At 42.7% G+C, this 24,496-nt stretch overlaps 1 protein-coding gene across 1 annotated transcript in view; it reads left to right on the forward strand.

The window, feature by feature from the left end:
- Pla2r1 (phospholipase A2 receptor 1) overlaps positions 1–24,496 on the forward strand; it is a 122,534-nt gene that overhangs the window by 68,440 nt on the left and 29,598 nt on the right. The window contains 11 exon segments of the mRNA XM_038335986.1: positions 14,191–14,393; positions 17,564–17,602; positions 17,605–17,664; positions 17,667–17,713; positions 20,692–20,776; positions 22,232–22,325; positions 22,328–22,363; positions 22,908–22,943; positions 23,415–23,425; positions 23,427–23,460; positions 23,463–23,572. Coding sequence (XP_038191914.1) covers positions 14,191–14,393; positions 17,564–17,602; positions 17,605–17,664; positions 17,667–17,713; positions 20,692–20,776; positions 22,232–22,325; positions 22,328–22,363; positions 22,908–22,943; positions 23,415–23,425; positions 23,427–23,460; positions 23,463–23,572 — 755 coding nt within the window.

The following is a 24,496-nucleotide window of genomic DNA, read 5'->3' on the forward strand; positions in this document are numbered from 1 at the left end:
GTAATTCATTTTAGACATATTAAGCACAGCAAAATTTGGAAGAAGTTTCCTGGTGGTAATTAACTCAATCCCATGTCCACAACAAAGCTTAAGACATGAGCACATCAAAACTCTTTCGAAAGTATAAGTGACATCTTCCATAAAGATGGACTCTATTCATTAACTGAGAAAACAGACTCAGGGGTAAGGGTCTGGGGAAGGATCCAGTGTGACTTGGCCATGCAGATAGTGCAAGATCACTAGGCTATTGCCCACATCCACTTCCACTTCTGGGTGAAAAACAGATTATACATCTCTCCCTTTGAAGAGACAACCCTGTGTATTTAATATTCCTGATTCCTCTAGTGTTTACCTGTGAGCACAGGACCTACATGCTTCCCAAGCATCACTTGTGTGCCTGGTACCCACAGAAGCCACAAAAGGGTATCAGATCCCCTGTTACTGGAGTTAAAGATGGTTGTGAGCCAACATGTGGGTGCTGGGACTTGAACTCAAGTCCTCTGGAAGAACAGCCAATCCTCTTAAACATGGAGTCATCTCTTCAATCCCAGTCTTTTATTTTTTAACTCACAGTCTCTCCTGGAGAACTTTCTACATTGATATTTATCAGTCAATACTTTTAACATCTTAATAGATATTGGTTCCCCACATATCAATTTTGGAATCATGTACCCCTTCAGGCCACAGCAATAGAAACACAAGGAATGAGTGCTGTGTGAAATACAAAATAAAGCACTCATTTTTTGTTTTACAAGAAAGGGTTTCTCAGTGTATCTCTGGATGTCCTGGAACTCACCCTATAGACCAGGCTGGCCCCGAACACACAGAGATCCACCTGCCTCTGCCTCCCTGAGTGCTGGGATTAAAGGCGTACACCACCACTGCCCAGCAATATACAGCACTCTTAATGGTTAAAGCCAGAAAGGCTGACTAGGAATTATCATAGACATCCGTAGAGGAAGTACTGTTCTACCTACAATTCAAATTATGGTCGAATTTGATGTCTATGGAAATATAATTTTCTAAGTTTAAAAATACATGGAGCCAAGGAATCATTGGGTGGCGCTCAGAGATTTCTGCAGTTCCAAGTAACTAGAGCATAAGTTATATGGAGATGAATTATGAAGCATAAAGCCAAAGACACAGTGAAACTACAGCTTGTGGTTTTAAACTCAAGATTTTTCACTTACTCTCTGGGTATGGGAAGCCGTGAATGGTTTAGATCAAGTAAATATCAAGATCAGAACTGCCTGGCTGTTGAGTGCTGTAGCCCACATGAGACTCTAGGCTACATCCCCAACACCAAAACAATATTAGTCTTCACGGAAGACATTAAGTAGGATGAGACTAGTAGCCACAAGAATCCATGTGGTAGAATAGCTTAATATGTACAGAACGCTACGGAGTCATATTAAGATGAGCCCCCACTGTATGATTTTAGTAAAGTTAGTTTCTCCATCTCTGCTTCTTTATAATGAAGATAAGTATGGTAATACTGTCTACACTGATACATTTTTGTGAGGATCAAGTGAAATTTTACACAGGGTCTGCTGCATTGTAGTCTTAGCCTTCCTTATTGCCTTGTGTAAGACCTTGCTTAAGGCTAGAATGCCTAGGTTAGACCATTAGGATTCCTCAGCCATACACTCTGGATGTATCTCCCTTCTCTGTGCTAGACCAGCCCCTGATATGAGCAATCTGGAAATTCATAAGACTCCAAAGGAAAGTATGACTCACCAGTGTTTCTTAACACTTTTAACTCAGCTTTAACTGTGTTAAAAAAAAACATTCCTTTAGCCCACCTGAGCTGAAGAAGACAAGGGAAAGATCAACGAAGTCTGTTTATGTTCTCTTAGTTAGCTGCGTGGTTTAAACACCTGCACCTTCTGAAGGGTTCCAGTTCCTAACCTAGTATGTAAGAAGCTCAGAAGTGGCCATGCATCCTAACAACAACAAAAGATTTATTTTCCTTACAATATGTCTTGATTACTATTTCCCTTTCCTCTACTCCTCCTAGCTCTTCCCACTTCCCCTCCCATTTAGATATATCCTCTTTCTGTCTTTTATTAGAAAACACACAGGCATCTAAGGAATAATAATAAGATAAAACAAGATGAGACAAAACAAGTACATCAGAATAGGACAGCACAAACAAAGATAAGGGAAAGAGTCCAGGAAAAGGTGCAAGGAATATGTATAGAACCAGAGATCCACTCATTCTCACATTCAGGAATCCCATGAGAGCATAAAACCAGAAGCCATAAAAGGTACCCAAAGGACCTGTAGGGAAAATAAAAGGGAAACAAAAATAAAAATAACTTTTAAAAAAAGAAGACCAAAAAGAAAAGCCCACCATGGCATTATGGAACAAGGAACCTCCAAAGATGCCATTGAGTTAATTTTCTACAGGCCATCTCCTGCTGAACATGTTACTCACCCTTAAAAGTAGTTTTTTTCCCCAGTGAGATGCCTCTGGAGAACAGTAAATTTTCATTTGCCTGTGACTATCAATTGGAGATAGCTTCTGGGTTAGGGATGGGGCCCTGTGTCCTCTTCTCCTTTCATCTCTAGGACCCCATCTGGTGCAGACCCACGCACCTTGTACATGCCGCCTCAGTCTCTGTGAGTTCATATATGCGTCAATCCTGTTGTGTGCATGAGGCCTTGTTTCTTCGGTGTCCTCCATCCCCTCTAGCTCCCACACTCTTTCGGCCTTCTCTTGTGTGTGGTCCATGAAGCCCTAAGGGAGAATTTGAAGGTGCCCCATGTAGGGCTGAGTGTTCCAAGATCTGTCACTCGATGCATGTTGTCTGGTCGTGGGTCTCTGTATTTGTTCCCATCTACTATAGATGGAAGCTTCTCTGATGATGGTTGAACAAGGCATTAATCTGTGAGTATAGCATAGGAGTCATTTTATTGCTGCATTGCTTTAGTAGAACAGTAGTATTTGGTACTTTTTTTTTTTTTTTTTTTTTTTGGTTTTTTCGAGACAGGGTTTCCCTGTAGTTTCTAGAGCCTGTCCTGGAACTAGCTCTTGTAGACCAGGCTAGCCTCGAACTTAAAGATCCACCTGCCTCTGCCTCCCGAGTGCTGGGATTAAAGGCGTGTGCCACCACCGCCCAGCTAGTATTTGGTTTTATTGTAGGTCCTAGCTATCTAATCTCAGGTTCTTGGCTACAGTGTTGGCCATAGGTTCTATCTCATGGAGTAGGCCTTAAATCAAATTAGATATTGGTCGACTACTCCCACAAGCTATGGGCTATCATTGCACTAGCATCTCTTACAGGCAGGACACTATTGTATTTCAAAGGGTTTGTAGATGAGTTGGTGTTTATCCTTCTCTTTTGGAAGTATGCAGAGTATCTTCCTGTACCAAGAATACTAACGTGCAGCGTGAAAGCTCTAGGTAGGCACCAACTCAACTTCTCCATGTTCAATGAGTTCTACAGGTGTTGTCTTCAGCAATAGGACCTTGCTGTCAGTGTGTGGAGAACAATATATAACCTTGGCAACTATGGGTTGTTTGGGGGTTCCCATTGGGGACCTTTGATCACCACGCAACTAGATATAACCCATTCGCAATACTAGAAGTTTCATTTGGTGACAAGAATGTCCAAATGGGGCTCTGTCTCCCCCATTATTTGGAGATTTCACTTAGATTGCCTTCATATATGTTTATATTTTACAAATCTTCTACTGTATTAAGCTTCCATTCTACTCCTCAGATAGCCCTTAATTTTAGCTGTCTTTCCCTGCATTCCCTCCCTCATCTTCCTCTCTCCTTCCCCTTCCTGCTTGATGGCTCCATTACAGCCCCACCCCTCACCCCTGGCTTCTATTCATAACTATCTATTCTATTTCCCTTTTTTAGGGAAATCTATCTGTTCCCTGCTTCCTCTCTATATACCTAGTCTCTGTGGTTCTGTGGACAGTAGCTTGGTTTTCATTGATTTAATTGAGTTAACAGTTAATATCCACATATAAGAAAATTCATATAATATTTGTCTTTCTGGGTCTGGGTTACCTCACTGAGGATGATTTTTTTTTTTATAGTTCCATTCATTTACCTACGAATTTCATGATTTCATTGTGTAAATGCATCACATTTTTTTATCCATTCTTCTTTTGAGGACATCTATGTTGTTTACAGTTTCTGGGTATCATGAGTAGAGCAGCACTGAACATGGTTGGACAAGTATCTCTGTGATAGAATGAACCATCCCTTGAGTGTATGCCCAAGAGTGATTTAGCTGGATCTCGAGGTAGATCGATCCCCATCCTTCTGAGGAACTGTTATACTGATTTCCATAGTGGCTGTACAAGTTTGCGCTCCCACCAGTAGATCAGCGTTCCTCCTACCTCACATCCCCACCAGCACGAGCTGTCATTTAGTTCATTGATCTTAGCCATTCTGACAGGTAGAAGATGAAATCTCAAAGTAGTTTTGATTTCATATCCTAGATGACTAAGGATTACACATATCATTTTCAAACTTCAGATAAATAAAAGACAAAGGAGCCAGAGTAAGAAAGCACCTTCCACAAGCTGGAGCAAAGATAAGAACGACTTCTGGCTTCTCAGGATCCAACAGGCAAGAAGACCCTGAAATCTGGTGATAAAGGCAGGAGGGAGGCCACTCAGGGTCTATTCTCTGTAAAATTATCCTTTAAAATTGAAGGAGGGCTATTTTTATAAGATAAAAATTGAAGGACATAGTGCCAGTTGGCCTTGCCTTGCAAGGGAAATGACAGAAATGCAGACCTGCATTTTCTCCTATATAAATGAGACACCTAACAGGGACAGGAGGGGCTCTGGATGATTGCAATGTGTCACTGTATGCTCCTCGGTTGTGACAAATGTGCTATCTAAAGTGAGGGACAATGTGCAAGAGGCAGGGAAGAGGGTGTGAGAGCACTCTCCATCCCATCTAACTCTGCAGACCTAAGACAATGGTTTGACAAGTTTAGCCATTTTTTAATTTTTCTTTTTAAAGATGCACATAAAGTGATAACAAATGTTGTGTGTGTAGGGTGCATGTGTATGTGTGGTGAGTGTGGGGGTGTGTGAGTGTGTGGGGTGGGTGTGTGTGTGTGGTTTGTGTGTGGTGTGTGTGTATGAGTGGTGTGTGTGTATGAGTGGTGTGTGTGTGTGGTGTGTGTGTGGGTATGGGTGTGGTGTGAGTGTGTGTGTGTGTGTGGTGTGGTGTGGTGTGTGTGGTGTGGTGTGGTGTGTGTGATGTGGTCTATGTGCGGTCTGTGTGTGTGGTGTGGTGTGTGTGTGTAGTGTGAGTGGTATGTGTGTGGTGTGTGTCTGGTGTGAGTGTAGGGGGGTTGTATGGTGTGTGTGTGTGTGTGTGTGTGTGAGGTGTGTGGGATGTGTGTACGTGTGTGTGTAAGCACCAGTTTAAGAAATGGAGACTGTCAGTTTGCCGCAGCTCGGAGAGAGGAAGCACCACAGCCCGTGCAGCGGGACAGTTTCCTCATTCTGCGCTCTGAACACCACTGCTCGACAGAGAGCAGCACAGCTCCGTGTCACTGTGCAGTTAAAAGGGAATCACTCGGGATCGCGTCTATATCCCGTGGAATTTGGTTAGGAGTGTCTATACCTGTCAAAATAAATTAATACGTTTTGAGCAGACGACATTTTTGGTTTTCCATGCTAACTTCCTCAGGGCATATTTAGATGTCTAAAATCCGGAAATGAAGCCGAGCGCCCTGTCATTCATAAGTTTCTGCGGTAATTTATTTGAGTGGCATTACTCTCTCTCTTTTCCCTGAAGCAAACTAACGCTGTGATGCTCAGCGTGGCTGTGCAGACTGACTGACATTGAGTAAATTGTCTCTGAATAGGACGAAAATGTAAATCGTTTCTGGAGAAAATGGCAATATAAAAGCCCCTGTGTTTCTCTGTTCCTTTTTAAAGTGCAGCTTGTAGAAACACCACTGTAAATCGCCTCTCTTCTCCTGCCTGTCAGAAAAGAATCCATTAGCTCAGGCCCCATGTCAGACTCTTAATCCAGCATAAACTGACTACCTAAATTGATCACTGAACAGGAAGCCCAAAGCTTTTAGTAAATTCTGCCAAGTCTGTCCTTAAGGCATTGCCTACAAGATGGCCAACCATGGTGAAATCACAGTTCAGTCATTTTTTCCCCAACTTTGTCTTATGTTCATTGAGTATTATAATAAAGCACCAAGCTATTATTGAGCCATGGTTAAGTGTTGTCTCAACTCTAACCTCAGTCCTGTCTGAGTCTTTTCTTGAAAGAGATGATTGTTTCATCCACATGTATTACAGTATTATCACTAAAATAGAAGGCCTTCTCTGTCAAGAACATTTCTGTCAGCTAATACCCAAATATCTAAATTATACAGCCCCCCTACAAATATACTACTATATAGTATATTTTAAGGTTTGTTTGAATGAGGATCCAAATAACATTTGCACACTGCAATTGGTCAATAAAGTCTCCTAAAGTTTATTGTAAGGTCTAGATTTTCTATCCATCCTTTTTTTTCCTTTTGAAGTGTATTTACTAATTTAAGGGGTTATTCATCTTGTAAATTTTTCTAGAGTCTATATTTCATTGTTGACCAAAGACCTCATTAAAATTGAGGTTTATTTTATTTTAGAAAACCTATTTTTTTAGGTAGTTGTTTGTTCTGTAGAAAGTAGCACAATCCGCAGTTTTCTCTTTGTGGTGAGAGGACGTGTTTGATAAGCAATGTGTAGATTTATTGATTCGGTGGAGTTGGGTTTTGTTGTTGTTTGTTTTGGTTTGGGGATTAAACTCGGGGTCTTCTAATAGGTATGTGATCTACTAGCAAACAACATCCCCTGGCCTACCAGGAGTGTCTTCATTTACAGCTGGGATATTTCTACACGAAAGTAACTCTCTGCCATCAATGTTTGCTTTTGTTTGCTTTGTGGTACAGATTTTATAGGAATGTCCAAAGAGATGCTTGTTCATGCCTCTTCCTAGTTTCCAAAAGAATTATTTCCTCGTTAGTGGCCTCCAGCGGTTAGGGTTCCTCCAGCATCACAATGAAGTAGGAGCTTTAAGCATTGATATAGCTTCATCCATTGCAATTATCCTTAATGCTTAAGCCCCGCCTAGTTGATGGGAATGTCTCAAGGATACTGGTACTCCTGAGTACCAGTGATATGACACATCCATCTTCTCTAGGGTCCTTGTTGACACTATGACAAGATATAAATTTCTGTGCCACTTCATCAAGAAACCCAGGGTTTTATTTTTTTTAATTTAATTTTTTCTTTATTTTACATTCCAACCACAGTTCTCCCTCCCACCCCTCTTCCCAGTCCCCCTCCTCCCCTCTGGCCCACCTCCCATCCACTCCTCCCAATGAGGAAGTGCTCCATGGGGGAATCGACAAAGTCTGATATATTAAGTTTGGGCAGGCCAAGCCCCTCCATCCTGCATTAAGGCTGAGCATGGCATCCCACCATAGGGAATGGGCTCCAACAAGCTAGCTCATGCACTAGGGATAGATCCTGGTCCTATTACCAGGGGCCCCTCAGATAGTCTAAGCTTCATCACTGTCTCCCATATGTGGAGGACCTAGTTCAGTCCCATGGAGATGCTACAGCTGTTGGCCTGGAGGACTGATCTCCAAATTATATAAAGAATGCAAGAAACTAGGCATCAAAATACAAAATAATTCAATTAAAAAATGGGGTACAGAGCTAAACAGAGAATTCACAGCAAACTATCAAGTGGTCAAAAGACATTTAAGGAATGGCTCAACGTCCTTAATCATCAGGGAAATGCAAATCAAAATGATTCCAAGATACCATCTTACACCTGTCAGAATAACTAAGATCAGAAATACTGAGGACAGCTTATGTTGGAGAGGATGTGGAATCAGGGGAACATTCCTCCACTGCTGGTAGAAGCACAAACTTGAAGAGTCTCTTTGGAAATCAGTATGGCGATTTCTCAGAAAATTGAGAATAAGTCTAGCTCAAGACCCAGCAATACCTCTCTTGGGTATATACCCAAAGGATAGTCAATCATAACACAGTAACATTATTTATAATAGCCAGAACCTGAAAACAACCTAGATATCCCTCAGTTGAAGAATGGATAAAGAAAATGTGGTACATGGAATATTACTCAGTGGTTAAAAAAAAATGACATCATGAAATTTGCTGCAAATGGATGGAACTTGAAAAAAACATCCTGAGTGAGGTAACCCAGACTCAGAAAGACAAACACAGCATGTACTCACTCATAAATGGATATTAGATATAAAGCAATGAATAACCAGACTACAATCCTGGGTTTTCTTTTGATGTCATTTTCACACCAATCTGGCCATAAAGGGGCTCAATGTTGATTTGTTCTTGTTTCTGGACTATGTCCTTGGACATGTCTAGGAATGTGTTTTGTGTGTGTTTGCACACCCTGCACGGGTGAAGATGAGATGCTTTCTCGGTTCAAACGGATGCTTTCAGTGTCCCTTCAGGACTGCAGAGATTTTCCTTAATCTGTCTTTTATCTGTATTTTTTTTTAATGCCAAAATCCTCAGTTCTGTCAACACCAGGAAATTCTGGCATTTTCCTCTTTTAAAACAGCAAAAGGATTTCCTGGACTTGGGATTTAGAGAGAAGTAGAACATTCCATAAAACAGGAAATGTGATTCGGAACCACACCAACCATTGCTACTGATTAAAGGGGGGGGGGGACAAAAAGCACAGAAACAGACACGTCCTTGTATCTAGAGTACAGATCCCAGTGAGGGCAGACCGCTTTGTGGGGCAAACAGGGGTCACCTCCTGTAAGAGGACACAGAAGCTTTCCTAGGGTAAGTGTGTGTGTCAGATGTGTCCCAACAGATTAAAAACACCGGAAATCACTCTTTTGCAACAGTCTGTTACTTAGCTATGCATCAAGGCCATTCCTAGAGCTCTCGCATGGGGTCATCCAGGACCCCAGCTTATGGTGATATTTTGTTTATGATCTCACAAATGAAGCTTGCCTGAAGATCAGAGCACAGAGCTAGCCACACTAGTTAGCCATAGAAGCCAGACATTGGTGGCGCACACCTTTAATCTCAGCACTCAGGAGACAGAGGCAGTTCAAGGTCACCCTGGGCTAAGTGAAATGGATCAAGTCTAAAAGAGAAACAGAGCCAAGTCCTGGTGGCTCACTCCTTTAATCCCAGTACTTGGGAGTCACACACCTTTAACCCCAGCACTAGGGAGGTAGAGACAGGAAGAGATAGGGCTAGGCCGAGAGAGGAATCTAAGGCAGGAGGAGACAGGTGCCCACTGCAAGCTGTGGATGCAATCTGAGGACAGGATTGCCCCCTTTTTTATGGTTTATTTTTTTATATTTAAAAACTTCCATCTCCTCCCCTTCTTCTTCCCCTTCCCTCCCCTCCCCTCCACCCATACCCCTCTCCTTCCCCCTACAGGCCAAGGAGCCATCGGGATTGCCCCTTTTGTCTGAACATTGTAGAGCTAAGAACTCTCTAATGGCTGACCACTCTGCTTCTCTTATCTTCCAGTATTAACACCTATATCTGAATCCAGGTTTTTATTATTAAGACTAATTAGAATTTGTGCTATATCAGTTCTTCCAAATCAGGGGTAATCTACCAATTCAGGGCAGCTGTATCCCAGCAAAGCCGGCCAGACTTGTCTGCTTAGAAGTGCTCTTTACAGTGAGGGCTGGGAAACCTGTCACATCAATCAACAATCAGGACAGTCGAGCTTGAGGTGCTTCGGGATCCTGAAAAGAAACCCCACACACTGAAGATGTCCTCAGTATTGTTTCTGAGCACAGGTTCCAGGTCTCTTTAGAGTCAAACAAGGTGACCCGTGACTGGAGTTCTACAAGGAATCCTGTGGCCACATAGGGAGAGAGTCATGCTGTGGGGTGGGGGGGGGAGGAAGAAGGGACTGGGGCCACGGGGAGCTCAGTACAAGAGGAAGCTAGGTCTCATTAACCTTTTTAAAACACTTAAAAGCAACTTAGGAGGAAAGAGTTCATTTGGCTTACCAAATAACCACCACAGCCCATCATCAAGGAACTCAAGACAGGAACCCAGAGCCAGGAACTGAAGCAAAGAGTGGAGGAGCACCGCTGACTGGCTTGTTCCCTCCAGCTCGCTCAGCTACCTTTCTTTTATAGCCCAGCCCACCTGCTCAGGGATGCCACCCCCCACAGCGGACCGGACCTTCCTGTATTAATTAGCAATCGATAAAATGCCCCACAGACATGACACGGGCCTACCTATCAGAGGTCAATCCTCAACTGAGGCTCCCTCCTCGCAGTTCATGTCAAGTTGAGAAAGTTAAGCAACAGCATGGAGGCCATAAGCCGAGAGAACTCTTTCCTCCTGGCAGCTGTGTCTTGAATACATCTCCAGGCCTCAGTGCCACCTCATAATTAGATGCAGATAAGTCTGGTTTCCAGGCTAGGATCGCTAACTCTGTGGCCTGTGGAGATCATTAAAATCTTTGCACCTCAATTCTTCCATCTGAAGATGAGAGAACTGTGGGAAGAAACTGGAAGTAACCGGGCAGACCAAGTAAAATAACGGTCTAGCAGCACCATGGCCCAGCATAGTTCTGTCCTGCCCTGATACCACAAATGTCTTGATTAGTTCATTTATATTTAAGAATTGGACCAGAGAGGTCACAGGTGACAGCTTTCACATGGAAAAGTCTAGAATCGTGAGTTAGAGTTTTTTAATTACAGAAAGATTTTCTGCTGATGTTTAAGGGGGATGGTGAAGGGGAGCAGGGAGAAAAGGTGGGTCAAGAGAGTCATTGAATGGTGAGATTTGAGGTTCACCAATGAGAAGGCTGACAGCTTCCCTTCTCCGACAGGAATGGAGTTATCTGATGGAAGAGCAGTTTCTTTGGGAGAAACCTGCCTCTGCCCTTCTACCCTTCCCTTATTATTTGGCCTGGCAAGCTTCCCCATGAACCGACTTACAAATTCCCTTTCTGTCTCCCTTCACCCCGCCTCCCTTTATTACACATTTTACTGCTTCTCTGGGGCTGAGATGTTAAAATTTGGGTCAAATGATACATTAAGTGAGCCACTTTAGAATACCAATAACACTCCTGCAGGACTTCTCATCCTCGTGGTGGGCCACAAACATCTCCTTCCTCACTAATGAAGATGACTTGAATATCCACAGCATCTAAAACCATAGCTAGTTAATCATTGTCTAATGTGGGGAAGCGAGACAAAATGCAAGGCCAACAAAAAAGTATTACTGTAAACTTGCTGATTTAAATCTTTTAAGAATTCTTGAACACACAGCAGAGCCTGTGTCACAAAAAAAATCCCAGTTTTGTAACGAAAATGCCCATAAGAAGTATAGGAATGTCTAGGTTCCTCCCCCATTCATCCAGGTCTAGGAAGGTGAGGATCCAAACAGACTAGGTTCCCACAAAGCCAGTACATACAGTAGAATCAAAACCCAGTGCCAGTGTCCTTGGCTTCTCAGTCAGCCCTCCTCATCAGCCACGTTCAGAGAGTCCGGTTTGATCACATGCTCCATCAGTCCCAGTCCAGTTGGCCTTGGTGAGCTCCCATTAGATCAGTCCCATTGTCTCGGTGAATGGACGCACCCCTCGCGGACCTGACTTCCTTGCTCATGTTCTCCCTCCTTCTGCTCCTCATTTGGACCTTGGGAGCTCAGTCCAGTGCTCCAATGTGGGCTCTGTCTCTATCTCCATCGAACGTCAGATGAAGGTTCTATGGTGATATGCAAGATAATCATCAGTGTGACTATAGTAAAGGGCCATTTCAGGGAAGGGAACGCTGACTGCTCCTTGGACTGGAGAGGGAAGGGAAGGGAGGATAGGGGGAGGGGAAGGGAAATGGGAGGAGGGGAGAGGTGAAGATTTGTAAAATTATATAATTTAATAAAAAAAATAATAATAATAAAAAGAAGAAGAAGAAAGTAGCATAGAGGATAGAAAAGACAAAATTTAAATTTGTCTTTTTCTTTAGCAGGACTGTACAAGGACCTTGCATGTCAAATAGAAAATTTCTTGTAACACACAAAATCTTTTCTTTTCTTTGCCCCAATTCTGTGTTCCAGCCCCTGTCTCCAGTGATCTGATAGCCACATCCCTTTCCCATAATAAATGAAGCATACACTGAAATATTAAACAATTCATCCAATATGTATAATTTTATATATAATACATATGGAATGTGCTATTAATCTTTATGTTGTCAATAAAAAATCCTTAATTGTAGAAATGCAAAAGATTTTATTTCATAAATGTATGTAATGACATTTTGTTGTTTTCAAATTTTAAACATCTTCAATTTCACTTAAATAAAATTTGTTTTTAAAAATTAAAAAAAGAGGTATAGGGATGGTTTTAGCTTTCTGTTTCATGAAGTCCTTTTTAGTAATTATTTTATTTGATCCTCATGAGGACCCATGAGAAGGAAAGGAATTATCTCTTTTCAATGAGACTTGTTGTGATTAATTAATCAGCTCAAACATTAAGTTATTAAATATTTGTGCTGAGACTAGAATCCCAGCCTCAAGACTCCAGATTAGAAGTTCTGTCCTGCCTATGCTCCATGGTGGAGGAAAGTCCCACCAAGGTGCCCTAAAGGACCCTTCCTGAATATAGCACCAGTAGCACAGACACTGAGAGAAACAATTAATAAATGGGACCACCTGAAACTAAAAAGCTTCTGTAAAGCAAAGGACACAGTCAGCAAGATGAAACAGCAGCCTACAAAATGGATAAAGATCTTCACCAACCCCACATCAGACAGAGGTCTGATCTCCAAATGTACATAGAACTCAAGAAATTGGTCATCAAAAGAACAAATAATGCAACAAAAAAAAAATGGAGTACAGACCTAATAGAGAATTCTCAACAGAGGAATCTAAGGTGGCTGAAAGACACTTAAGGAAATGTTCAACATCCTTAGACATCAGAGAAATGAAAATCAAAACAATTCTGAGATTCCATCTTACACCTATAAGAATGTCCAAGATCAAAAACACTAATGACAACTTATGCTGGAGAGGTTGTGGGGTAAACGGAACACTCCTGCATTGCTGGTGGGAGTGCAAGCTGGTACAGCCTCTTTGGATGTCAGTGTGGCGATTTCTTAGACAATTAGGAAACAACCTTACTTAAGACCCAGTAATGCCACTTTTGGGTATATAACCAAAGGATGCTCAATCGTGACACAAGGACATGTGCTCAACTATGTTCATAGTAGCTTTGTTTGTCATAGCCAGAACCTGGAAACAACCTAAATGCACCTCAGAATGGATAAGAAAAAAAAAAAAAGACATCTTGAAATTTGCAGGCAAATAGATGGAGCTCGAAAACATCATTTTGTGTAAGGTAACCTAGACCCAGAAAGACAATTATCACATGTACTCACTTATAAGTGGTTTTTTAACATAAAGCAAAGAAAACTAGACTACAAATCACAATCCCAGAGAACCTAGACAATAAGGAGGACCCTAAGAGAGACATACATAGATCTAATCTACATGGGAAGTAGAAAGTAGAAAAAGACAAGATCTCCTGAGTAAATTGGGAGCATGGGGACCTTGGGAGAGGGTTGAAGGGGAGGGGAGAGGCAGGGAGGGGAGCAGAGAAAAATGTAGAGCTCAATAAAAATCAATGCAAAAATAAAATAAAATAAAAAGAAAGAGTCTGTCTCATTTTCCCCATTCTCCATGGTTGGTGGCTTAGAGTCTGGGTCTTTGTTATGTTTCTTGTCTGCCTTGAATCCATTATTCATGTGACTAGCTTGCCCTGGTGCACCTCACTCTCAGGGAATGAGCACTGTGCACTTGGCATCGTGATGCTCGTAGTGTGGCTGCAAAGCTAGTCCCTGAGCAATGGGGCATTCTTGGGCTCCGCATCAGAACAGCACCTCATTTCCCATCATCTACCATCTGAGCTCAAAGCAGATAATGTCCACATTTCAGGCTCCACAGCTTCTTTTCTCTCACGGTTCTGTTTTCTGTTCTTCTCTCCAGAGATGAAAAGAAGCGAGATAATGGTGCCAATCAAGCATCCTTTTTCATCTTCATTGTTCTTCTCCAGTGCTTCATTATGGTGTGTCGATTACTCAACACTCCGGAGAGATGTCTTTGGAGCACAAAATGTTATGGTCGTCGCATATTAAAATGCTTGGTTTCTGCTTTTAGGCTACAGTGGTGGCTGTGTTGTCATGCGAGGAGGAAGTCCACTTGGTCGCTGGGAAGTGAAGGATTGCAGCAACTTTAAGGCAATGTCCCTGTGTAAGATGCCAGTCAAGACCTGGGATAAAATAGAGCTCGAAAGAAGATGGCCCTTTCGCAAATGCTATGCGGATTGGGAATCAAAGTCTGGTCTAGCCAATTGCTTCAAGGTAATGTCAAGGCTATCTGCATATTCATTTGGTCTGTGTATTTCTATTCTCTTGGTCCATGTATCCCTATTCTCTTTTCTAAGATTTCTTTCTTACAAGTGCCTGGTACAGTCACTATCTATTGCCTCTCTCTCCTTTTGTTTACATTCCAAATAATTCTAAATACTAAAAAAAAAGATGGCAGATGTCCCCAGTGTCACTGGGGACAGGCAGAAATACCATGCATCATTATGACCCTATGCACTGGCCGTCAGCCCTAGGAAAGGGCTCTAAATGTCTGACCAGTTCCTAGGAATGACGGAAGGTTTTGAACAATCTCACTTACCAGAGTCCAAGTGCAGGATGGCAGAACAGACCCACAGCTCAGGCAAAACAACTTTACTGTTCACAGATAGGCTGCAAGAAACAGTAGAATCCTAGGATCCTAGACAGCCTGTCTCTCAAGGCTCAGGAAAGCAACTCAGGGTGGCAGAAGGACTCTCCTCCTATTGCAGCCCAGGGATTAGAAAAGCACCCTTTTCTGGCCCTCATGCCTCACAAGACACATAGATCCACTGGAATAAAACACCGCAGAATCTCCTGTTCTGGGAGGGACAAGGACAGTTCCTCCTTTCCTCAGGGTGTTGCATTCTCCATACACTCTGGACTAAAATTGCAATCAAGGAAGAGGAAAGCAAGGCCAGCATTGTCATTAATGGAATTGTCTTCCTATAATAAGAACAAAGATATTAGTCAATGCTGTTTATATTGCCAGCATATACCAAATAAGGGAAGCCAACACTCAGTGGGTATTAGAATGATGCCATTCTGTATTGTTCATAAGCCCATGCATATAGTACTTATTATGAAATAATTTTTATACTAAAGATAGACTTGAAAGCCTGCCTGCTAGACACTTGAAGATCAAACAAGGTATTACAGACAGTTGATGTATACATAAACACACATACATACACACATATGTAAATGCTTAGAGCAAGAAGAGTTTGGGTTTAAGGTGTTGACATATTTACATATACATGAGATATCTTGGGGTTTGTACGTAAGTCTAAACACAAAATTCATTTGTTTCACATACACTATGCACACATAGTCTGGCGGTCGTTTTATGCAATGTTTGGAACATGAAATGGTCTACCTATTCATGACAGGCAGAAAGAGAGGATGTCACTCCCAGAGTTCCAGATTTTAGAGTAGTGCACAATTTCAATCCCAGATTAAGAATGTTCAACTTTATTAGTTGTGGCATATTATTAGTGTTTTAATAAATAAAGCTTGCCTGAAGGTCAGTGCAAAGCAGTCATACTAGTCAACCATACAGACCAGGCAGTGGTTGCACACACCTTTAATCCCAGCAGCCACACTAGTTGGCCACAGAGGCTGGGTGGTGGTGGTGCACGCCTCTAATCCCAGCACTAGAGAGGAAAATAAGGTGGGACGAGAGAGGAACTCGCTCTCTTTCAGTCTGAAGATTTCAAATGGTAAGAGCTCTCTAGTGACTTGGTTGCTTTGCTTTTTTTTTTTTTTTTTTTTTTTTTTTTTTTTTGGTTTTTTCGAGACAGGGTTTCTCTGTAGCTTTGAAGCCTATCCTGGAACTAGCTCTTGTAGACCAGGCTGGTCTCGAACTCACAGAGATCCGCCTGCCTCTGCCTCCCGAGTGCTGGGATTAAAGGCGTGCGCCACCACCGCCCGGCTTTGCTTTGCTTTTCTGATCTTCAGATTGAACCCCAATATCTGTCTCCGGGTTTTTATTATTCATGCTACACATGAGATGTACATGTTATATACATGTGAAATCCTTGAAGAATATTCTGTTTTGTGTATCAGCTTCAGAGCCTAGATCTAAACCAATTCTTGCAACCTTCTTACTAGAAATATATACATTTAAAAATTTTTCTTATGTTTGGCAGTTTTCTCTTGGTTCATTCTTCAGGTAGCAATTCTCCACATCCATGGAAAAAGTTCTTCCCCATCAGCCGGGCACACACAGGAAGAATACAGGCAGTATTCCCCAGACACTGTGGTACAGACGTAGCAGGAAGCACAAGTGGATTCACTCTGGTTAAACGTACACAAGAAATCCCTACATAAAGTTCATAGACAGAAGGCCCAGACGTGATGTCATGGAGCAATAAATTAAACTTCGGAGCTGAGTAAACCAAGCCCAGTGTGACGGAGTGGTTGGCACAAGATCGCAATTATTTGGTTGACAGCCTTGGAATCAATCCCTGGTCTTGGGACTCCCAGTACAGTGTTGCTTTACTGTCCATCACCCTAATGTGTCAGCAAAGGGACAGTGTGCTGTATGTGCATGGTGGTGGGATTCATGAATTTTGAGTGATTCAGGGAGAGGTTCCCCAAGGAAGCAAGTTTTGACATATAATTTAAAAGATGGAAAGGCTGCACTGTGGTCCACAGGACTTGGGAAGGCATTCGTTCTGGTCTCAGCAAATTAGAGCCTGGCAAAAGGTGGCCGTAGAGTGTCCCCGCTGCATCAGAAGGTAAAGCTTAATGGTCTTAGTTACAAACAGCAAGGGTGCAGAGGCCCCAGGATTGGACAAAAGCAGAAGCTCCAGCCAAGCAACTGTTTCCTGTTACCATAAGAGCTAAGGACTAGCAGAGAATTTAGAGACACACTATGGAGCTGCCAGCTCAGCGAAGACGCAGAGACCCTGGAAACAGGCTTGCTCTGAGCCTTTGACCTCGGGTCTCCTTGCCTGTGATGGATCCCGCGACTTCATTGCCATTCCATGAAGTCTAACTGGTTCGTAGGTAGGCTGCCTTAATGGAAATGCATGGATCCTAGAGGCAAGGAGTCCTAGGTCTAAGCCAGGTTTCTAGGTATGTGACCCGGTATATTTAATGTCTCTTGGCCTGACTTTCTCCATACCTTGACAGACATTTATTAAGAGAAAACTCTATCTCTGCCATAAGAGGTTTAGCGAAAAAGAAGCCAAGGAGGGTATGCTCTGGTTTGATATGTGTTACCTCTTCAGATCAAAATTTCAATGAAGAATAATGAAGGGGCAGAGGTCTGGCTCAGCGGAAAGAGTGTGTGTGCTCAGCCTGCAAAAAGCCTCCCATTTCTTGCCCTTCACACCCCCAAAAGAAGAAAGAAAACAACCTTACGCAGAACTTGGCGGCCTTACTCTGGTTTTGTTGCCCTGCAGGTGTTTCACAGTGAAAAGGTCCTGAGGAAAAGATCATGGAGAGAGAAGCTGAATTCTTCTGCGAGGAGTTCGGAGCTCAGCTGGCAAGCTTTGCCCATACAGGGAGAAGAAAGATTTTGTGAATGAGCTGCTATATTCAAAATTTAACCGGTAAACCCTTACTAATTCTGAGGAATCAGAGTCAAAAAATTGTCTGCTAGTGGTAGCTTCTGGGGATGAGTATCCCAAGTGGTTGTTAAAACCTCAAGTATTTGTCTTGTGCCTAAAAAAATAGCTGGTCATAACCTGTGAAAGCAAACTATATCCCTGTACAGTTTTGTGTTTATATGGCATCAAGTCACGTTGCGTATTGAATATTCAGAATCGTTTCGTGTGCCTTCAGTCTGATTTTTAGAGCTTTGTTGCAGCAGTATCTGGGTTGGTGGATTTTAAAGTTGTTGACTTGGAGTGTGAATGGGACCATTTGGACAGAGCTTGCTAGTTCCCCAGAAAACACAATCTCATTCCACTAATGAGATTACAGGTGAGAGTTCAATTAAGAGTTTGCTGGGGAGGGAAGTTCCAACAGTTTAAAATAAAGTCCAGTCTAGCTCTCTAATTGTGCATTTGAATAAGGATCTATGTTTATGTATCAGTGTGCATCAATTATTTGAATGTCCATGCTTGTGAACTTAGAAATGTATTTTTAGTTGGTTGGTTGGTTGGTTGGTTGGTTGGTTGGTTGGTTGGTTATTGGTTTGTTTGTGGGGATTTTCTTCTAGTGGTCCAACCCAGGGCCTGTGTACCCACCACTGAGCTAATTCCCAACACTATTAACTAAGTTAAATTGTAAGAAACCTAATGGCTTCACAGGGCACCCCATAAGCGAACATGTAACAACCATTAAATTATTCACCTTTAGCATTTACAAAATGACCTTGCAGGTGAGACAAGTGTGAATCTTAGAGTAATTCCATGAGGGAAGGATTTGGTGGAGAGGGTATTGTTATTGTTCTTTGGGAGGGGGTAGAGGATATAGTATCAGAGTGACCAAATAAATAAAAAAAAAAACGTACACATTAGAAATATGGTATGTAATTAGTATTGTGATGACTTCTAGCTCTTTCTCTGAAAAAAATTGCTTTTTTCTCTCTTGAATATGCTTCTTAACATCCCATAGAGCTGCTAGTCCGTCCCTACAGGAGCCACTGTTCGACCACTTTGGTTCTAGACAGAACCTATATCCTGGGCATCTTCAGATACAGAGGCCTCTAGGCCACCTCGGACTTTGTGAGGACTGGTGTCAAAGAAGCTTCCCCATTGGCTGGATTGTTTGCAGCTATGGGGGCACCTTCCACCTTCCATCTGCTCTTTGTTCTGTTATGCTTGATACTTTAATCCCTTGAAAGGACATGCTTTTACATTCTGTCCACACATCAGGTCATAAGTGATTTCCCTTCAACATATATAATGTGCTTTCTATCTAAATAAGGGTCCACACTTGAAATTCCTGGTAGAATTCTGTGCATCTTTCAAATTATTGATCTTCAGCATCTAAGTAGAGAAGTTGTATAATGTATGCTTTATTTTGCTCACACTGCCGAGGGAATTCAGCTGTGTCAAATGTATGTTGTTTAAAAATTACACAATTGAGGAAATGAATGGAGAGAAAATAAATATCAATTTGTCTTCCATGAGCCAGGTAGAGCAAGAACCACCGAGAATGCTGAAATCAGTGGGGAAATAGATGAAACACTCCTAGTGTAGGGAGAGCGAGGGCTGGTTTCTAGCCTGTGCTGTGGAGACGCCTGACCTTCCAGAAGTCACCCTCATATTCTTAAGAGTTTGGCAGCATCAGTGGCCCCCCAGGCACCAGCGACCTCAGATGCTCTGGCCTGCACTTGACTTTGGTCCCTGTCTTTCATGTGTGAGGAGCGACCCTGCAGAAGGATTTGTGCTTCTCTGTGCTGAGCAGGGGGAAAGTGTCTGTCCACAAACTTCCGAGTCTCTTAAATCTTTAATTCTTCAAAATTATTCTCAGAAAATTGTCTTAGTGAGATGGTTCATCATACAATTAGGCTTTATTGCTTGATTTATTGAGGGCTCTGCAATTTGACATATTTGTTCTCTGCCTGATAGAAGGGACGATGGTTCTCTGGAAAGCTTCTTGCCAAGTCTAAACCAGTGGTGACTGCCCAAGTTAATCTACCATGGGCCAGGCTGATTTTCCACAGAGTTCTTTATGTTGGAAACTGGGGAAAAAAAACCTACGAACCTTCTGTGTACCTTTTATTACATGGGGATGACAGGGATCAACTTGCAGAAAATACACAAACAGTTGATAGAAGAGCCACACATCAAACCATAGTAAAATAGCACAGAAAGCAGAGTGAAGTAGTAAATAGTACAGCAGTTAAAGTCATCCAGAGATGCTGTGCTCTGGGATTTCCTAGAAGATTGTTTTCATGTGCTCAAGACCTGATTGGAAGACATTTCCATTCTTGTGAGAGGCTCCTGGTCTCAGTATAGATGGATTATTCTCCCTGTCTTAGGGTTTCTATTGCTGTGAAGAGACACCATGATCACCATAACTCTTATAAAGGAAATCATTTAATAGGGGCTGGCTTACAGTTCAGAGGTTTTTAGTCCATTATCATCATAGTGGGAAGCATTAGTGACATGCAGGTGGACATGGTCCTAGAGAATTAGCTGAGAATTCTACATCGGCATTGGCAGGCAGCAGGAAGAGGGTGAGACACTGGGCCTGGCTTAAGCTTCTGAAGCCTCCAAGTCCACCCCTAGTGACGTAGTTCCTCCATCAAGGCCACACCTACTCCAAGGACATACCTCCTAACAGCGACACTCCCTATGGGCCTTCGGGGGCCATTTTCATTCAAACCATTACGCTCCTCCTTGTGCATGAGCCTGGAGCAAGCCACACAGGAGTGTGTGAGTCTAGATGTCTCCTCTCATTTCACAGTGCAGGGTTTTACATATAAAACAATGCTTGACCCATTTATGCCAACCTACCCAATCCTGCCAATTAGCATCAACTCTTTCCTGTTTACATGAGTGTTTTTTCCATATCTTAGAACCCAATGTTGGGAATGAGATTGGAAAGGCAACACTCTTATTTCTTCTCTTCCTAGGACAGAAGAAAGGCAGTTCTGGATCGGATTCAATAAAAGGAACCCCCTGAATGCAGGTTCCTGGGAGTGGTCTGACAGGACGCCTGTAAGTCTTTTCAAACTGCACATGGGACATGAAGTCAAGCCAGGTGGTCCTGGACCCACTTGGTAAAACAACCAAGAGAGCCTGGAAGTGGCTGTAGCACCCTGGCAAACTTACATTAGGTCTTTGCCATGACGGTGATTGTACCACGGTCCTAGGAAACCCAAGGTGACCAAAGTGTTCTAAGACCTAAGAAGAAATCCAAATCTCCAAAAATGCTCTCCTAAACTGCCTCCCATTCAGAAAAATAGCTGCTTTTATAAAGGAAAAACATTTAATTGGGGTTGACTTACAGTTCAGAGGGTTAGTCCATCATCATCATGGCAGAAAGCATGGTAGCATGCAGGCAGACATGGTGCTGGAGAAGGAGCTGAGAGTTCTGTATCTGGATTGGCAATCAGCAGGAAGAGAAAGAGACACTGGGCCTGGCTTGGAGTTCTGAAACCTCAAAACCCACCCCCACTGACCAACACTTTCTTCAACAAAGCCACACCTACTCTAACAAGGCCACGCCCTCTAATAGTGCCCCCTCTGTGAGCCTATGGGGCCTATTTTCATTTTGAATTACCCACATTTGCAAGTTCAGAATGAAGCAAGCATCTGATTTCTTCTGGAGAAAACAATAGAAAAATGTGTGTACGCATGTGCATGTTTGCACATGTGTGGAAGCCAGTGACCAATGTCAAGTGGCTTCCTTAATCACTCTCTATATTTTTTTAAACAGGACCTCCAATAAACCTGGTACTTGCTGATTGGGCTACACTGGCTGGCCAGCCGGTCTACAGTTCTTCTCTTCGCTTCCACAGTGCTGGGATAGCAGGCACATGCTGCTATGTTGGATTTTTTTTAATTTTTTAATGTGGGTACTGCAGAACTGAGCTTGGGTCTTTATGCTTGTATAATAACTACTTTAGCCAGCTGCCTCATATCCCAAGCTCTCATGCCTCTTTGTAAAACAAAAATGGAGAGAAAAGAAAGGAAGGTAGGAAGGAAGGAAGGAAGGAAGGAAGGAAGGAAGGAAGGAAGGAAGGAAGAAAGGAAAAAGAATCAATGCTAAGTACCCATTAGCTTAGTCGTCACAAATGTGGATGGTCTAACCCTGGAATGACATGCAGACATTTCTGAAGATCCCTCTGAAAACCCTAGAGCAGTGGTTCTCAACCTTCCCCACTGCTCAAAGCCTTGAACAGAGTTCCTCATGTTGTGGTGGCCCCTAACCATAACATTATTTTGCTGCCACTTCATAGCTGTAATTTTGCTACTGTTTATGTATAAATATCTGTGTTTTCTAATGGTCTTGGGTGACCCTCGGTGGAAGGGTCATTGGACCCTGCAAAGGGGTCCCGACCCACAGGTTGAGAACCATTGCCCTAGCACTTGCGTTCACAGATGCTTTTGCTGATCTTCTGATCTTTTGGGGGGGACCATCATTAAGGACTAACAAGTTTATCTGTTACAGTTGTCTCTTCATTTCTAGACAGTACTTACTCTGAAGATGATGCAAGAAACTGTGCTGTGTATAAGGCAAACAAAACATTACTGCCCACGGACTGTGTTCCAGACACGAGTGGATATGCAAAATCCCAAGAGGTATAAGATCTTTACTGTATATTTGAGTTTTTTAACAATGTGTAGCACTTTCTCAAAATGATAGTCACAGAGATGCACCAGCTCAGCACTGGGACGTGAGCCACACGGCCGACAGTCCCGCCTGATGGAGCCAGCTACTCCAGTGTAGTAAGCAGGGATAACAGGCAGAGGAGAGAAGACAGTGCAGTACCCTATGCCGAGCTGTTCATTAGGAATGAAGGACATGGTAGCATAAGCACAGACGACAGAGAATAACCACTCTGACATTACAAGCACACAGCATTACCTATGGCGGTGAATGCGTGGAAGCACCTTGCACAGTGAGTGACCCGCAGTAACCCCCAGCAAGCGTCCATGTCCTTTCTTTAGACTCTCTGGAGAGTCCCCTTCATGGTGGAACTCCTCACAGAGTCTACGCAGTATAGTGTCTGTCCTTAAAGTTATGTTTTAAGGTGAAGTAGGAGCAGTGTGGTTAGAGGGAGGGCGTTCAGACACTGCGCCTATGCAGAAGGCTCAGTGGTGATGCTTTGCTTTCTCTCTGCAGGTGTGGTACCCACTTTTCCAGACTGGTACCAATACGGTAAGAGCCAACCTGGCAATTCTCAAGCTTCTAAATACACAGCACAGAGGAGGGAGTAATACCGCATTGTCTTATCCTTCCCAGATCATTTGTTCCCTTTATATCAACCTGGGCTAATTTGTTCAAATTAACAGATCAAGAAGGCATAATCCAAGTGATAAGTACGCTCATTAAGTAGGGTTGAAATTAACACCATAACTCCATTTTCATGGCATATTACTTCAAGATATGTATCTACCCCTGACCTTTGAAAACTAGCGGAGGGGTCTCAAGTGAGGTAGACTAAGGAAATAAGCAAATTTTATGTGTGTGTGCACATGTGTGCATGTGTCCATCCGTATTTACACCTTCTTTAAAGTGCCAAGTGAGCGAATTACAATTTACTGGGGGTGTCAGTCACAGCCCATGCCCCTTCGCATCTGCCTTCTATCTCTCTCTAGTCTTGACACGGTCACATCTGGTTCCCTGCAGATGCGCCCTGGTTTTTTCTACCAGAATGCCGAGTACCTCTTCCACACCCACCTGCCCAGTGGGACGACTTTGGGTTTCTCTGCGGCTGGCTACGGGGTGATATTGTCTCAATTTATTCTGCTCAGGAGCAAGAGTTCATCCTCAGCAAAATCAGAGTGGTACCCGAACACAAATCACTACATGAAATTCATAGTTTACACCTACTCCTGTCCTTGGGGAAGGAGATAGTTTTAAATTTTGACTCCATGCATTCATTTAAGTTTTTGTAAAAGTCATGTTTAGGTTTGTTTTTTTTTTTTTTTTTTTGAGGATTGTTTTCCTTCCCACTCTACAGATTAATAGGAAACAATGGAGACATGGGTTTATTATGTTGCTATGGCCTTTGGCCTCACTTTGTTCTGGAATAGTAATGGTTTCAAGTTAGTCAAATTCTATTTATTGAGAGTCACTCAAACTCTCTGTGCTCCAGAGGGCTCCATGCTCCTGATCTAATCACTTACCAGAGGCTCTCCTATCCTAATCTGTCATCTTGTGAGTTAGGAGTTTAACATATACTAGGGAGGGTGAAGACCATATAAATCTAGTCTGGCAGGATCTACCTGCAGATTTCCAAGCCATATTATTTTCTTCCACGAGTGGTACTTTTGTCACCAGTGTGTGGTGGTGTTATGGCGAGCATTAATATCTGACCATTAAGAAGTCTTGGTGCCTAAGACTATCCTTGCAGAGTGGGACAGTGCAGAACTTACTGATTCCAGGATGAGAGATCAAACTTCTAGAGGTCATGTCACGTGATCTTGAGCATTGCATGCCCACCCTATAAATGTCAAAGGTTTTCCTATCACCTCCTATGATGAACAGTCACTTGGACTGTGAAAGACAAAGATAATGTTACTTGGAGTATAGAAGACTTAATATAACGAGAGAAGGCTAGATACGGTTTTTTAAAGTCTGAAAAAAATGATTTTTCTTTGGAAGAATGCTTATGTTTCCTCAACCCGCTTTGATAACAGACCATGGCGTGTTATCAGGCGAGCTTTGAATAGTTTCTCTTCTCTTTTCTGATCAATGATGAAAACAAT

The sequence above is a fragment of the Arvicola amphibius genome, chromosome 7, assembly GCF_903992535.2.
Source record: "Arvicola amphibius chromosome 7, mArvAmp1.2, whole genome shotgun sequence".
Lineage (NCBI taxonomy): Eukaryota > Metazoa > Chordata > Mammalia > Rodentia > Cricetidae > Arvicola > Arvicola amphibius.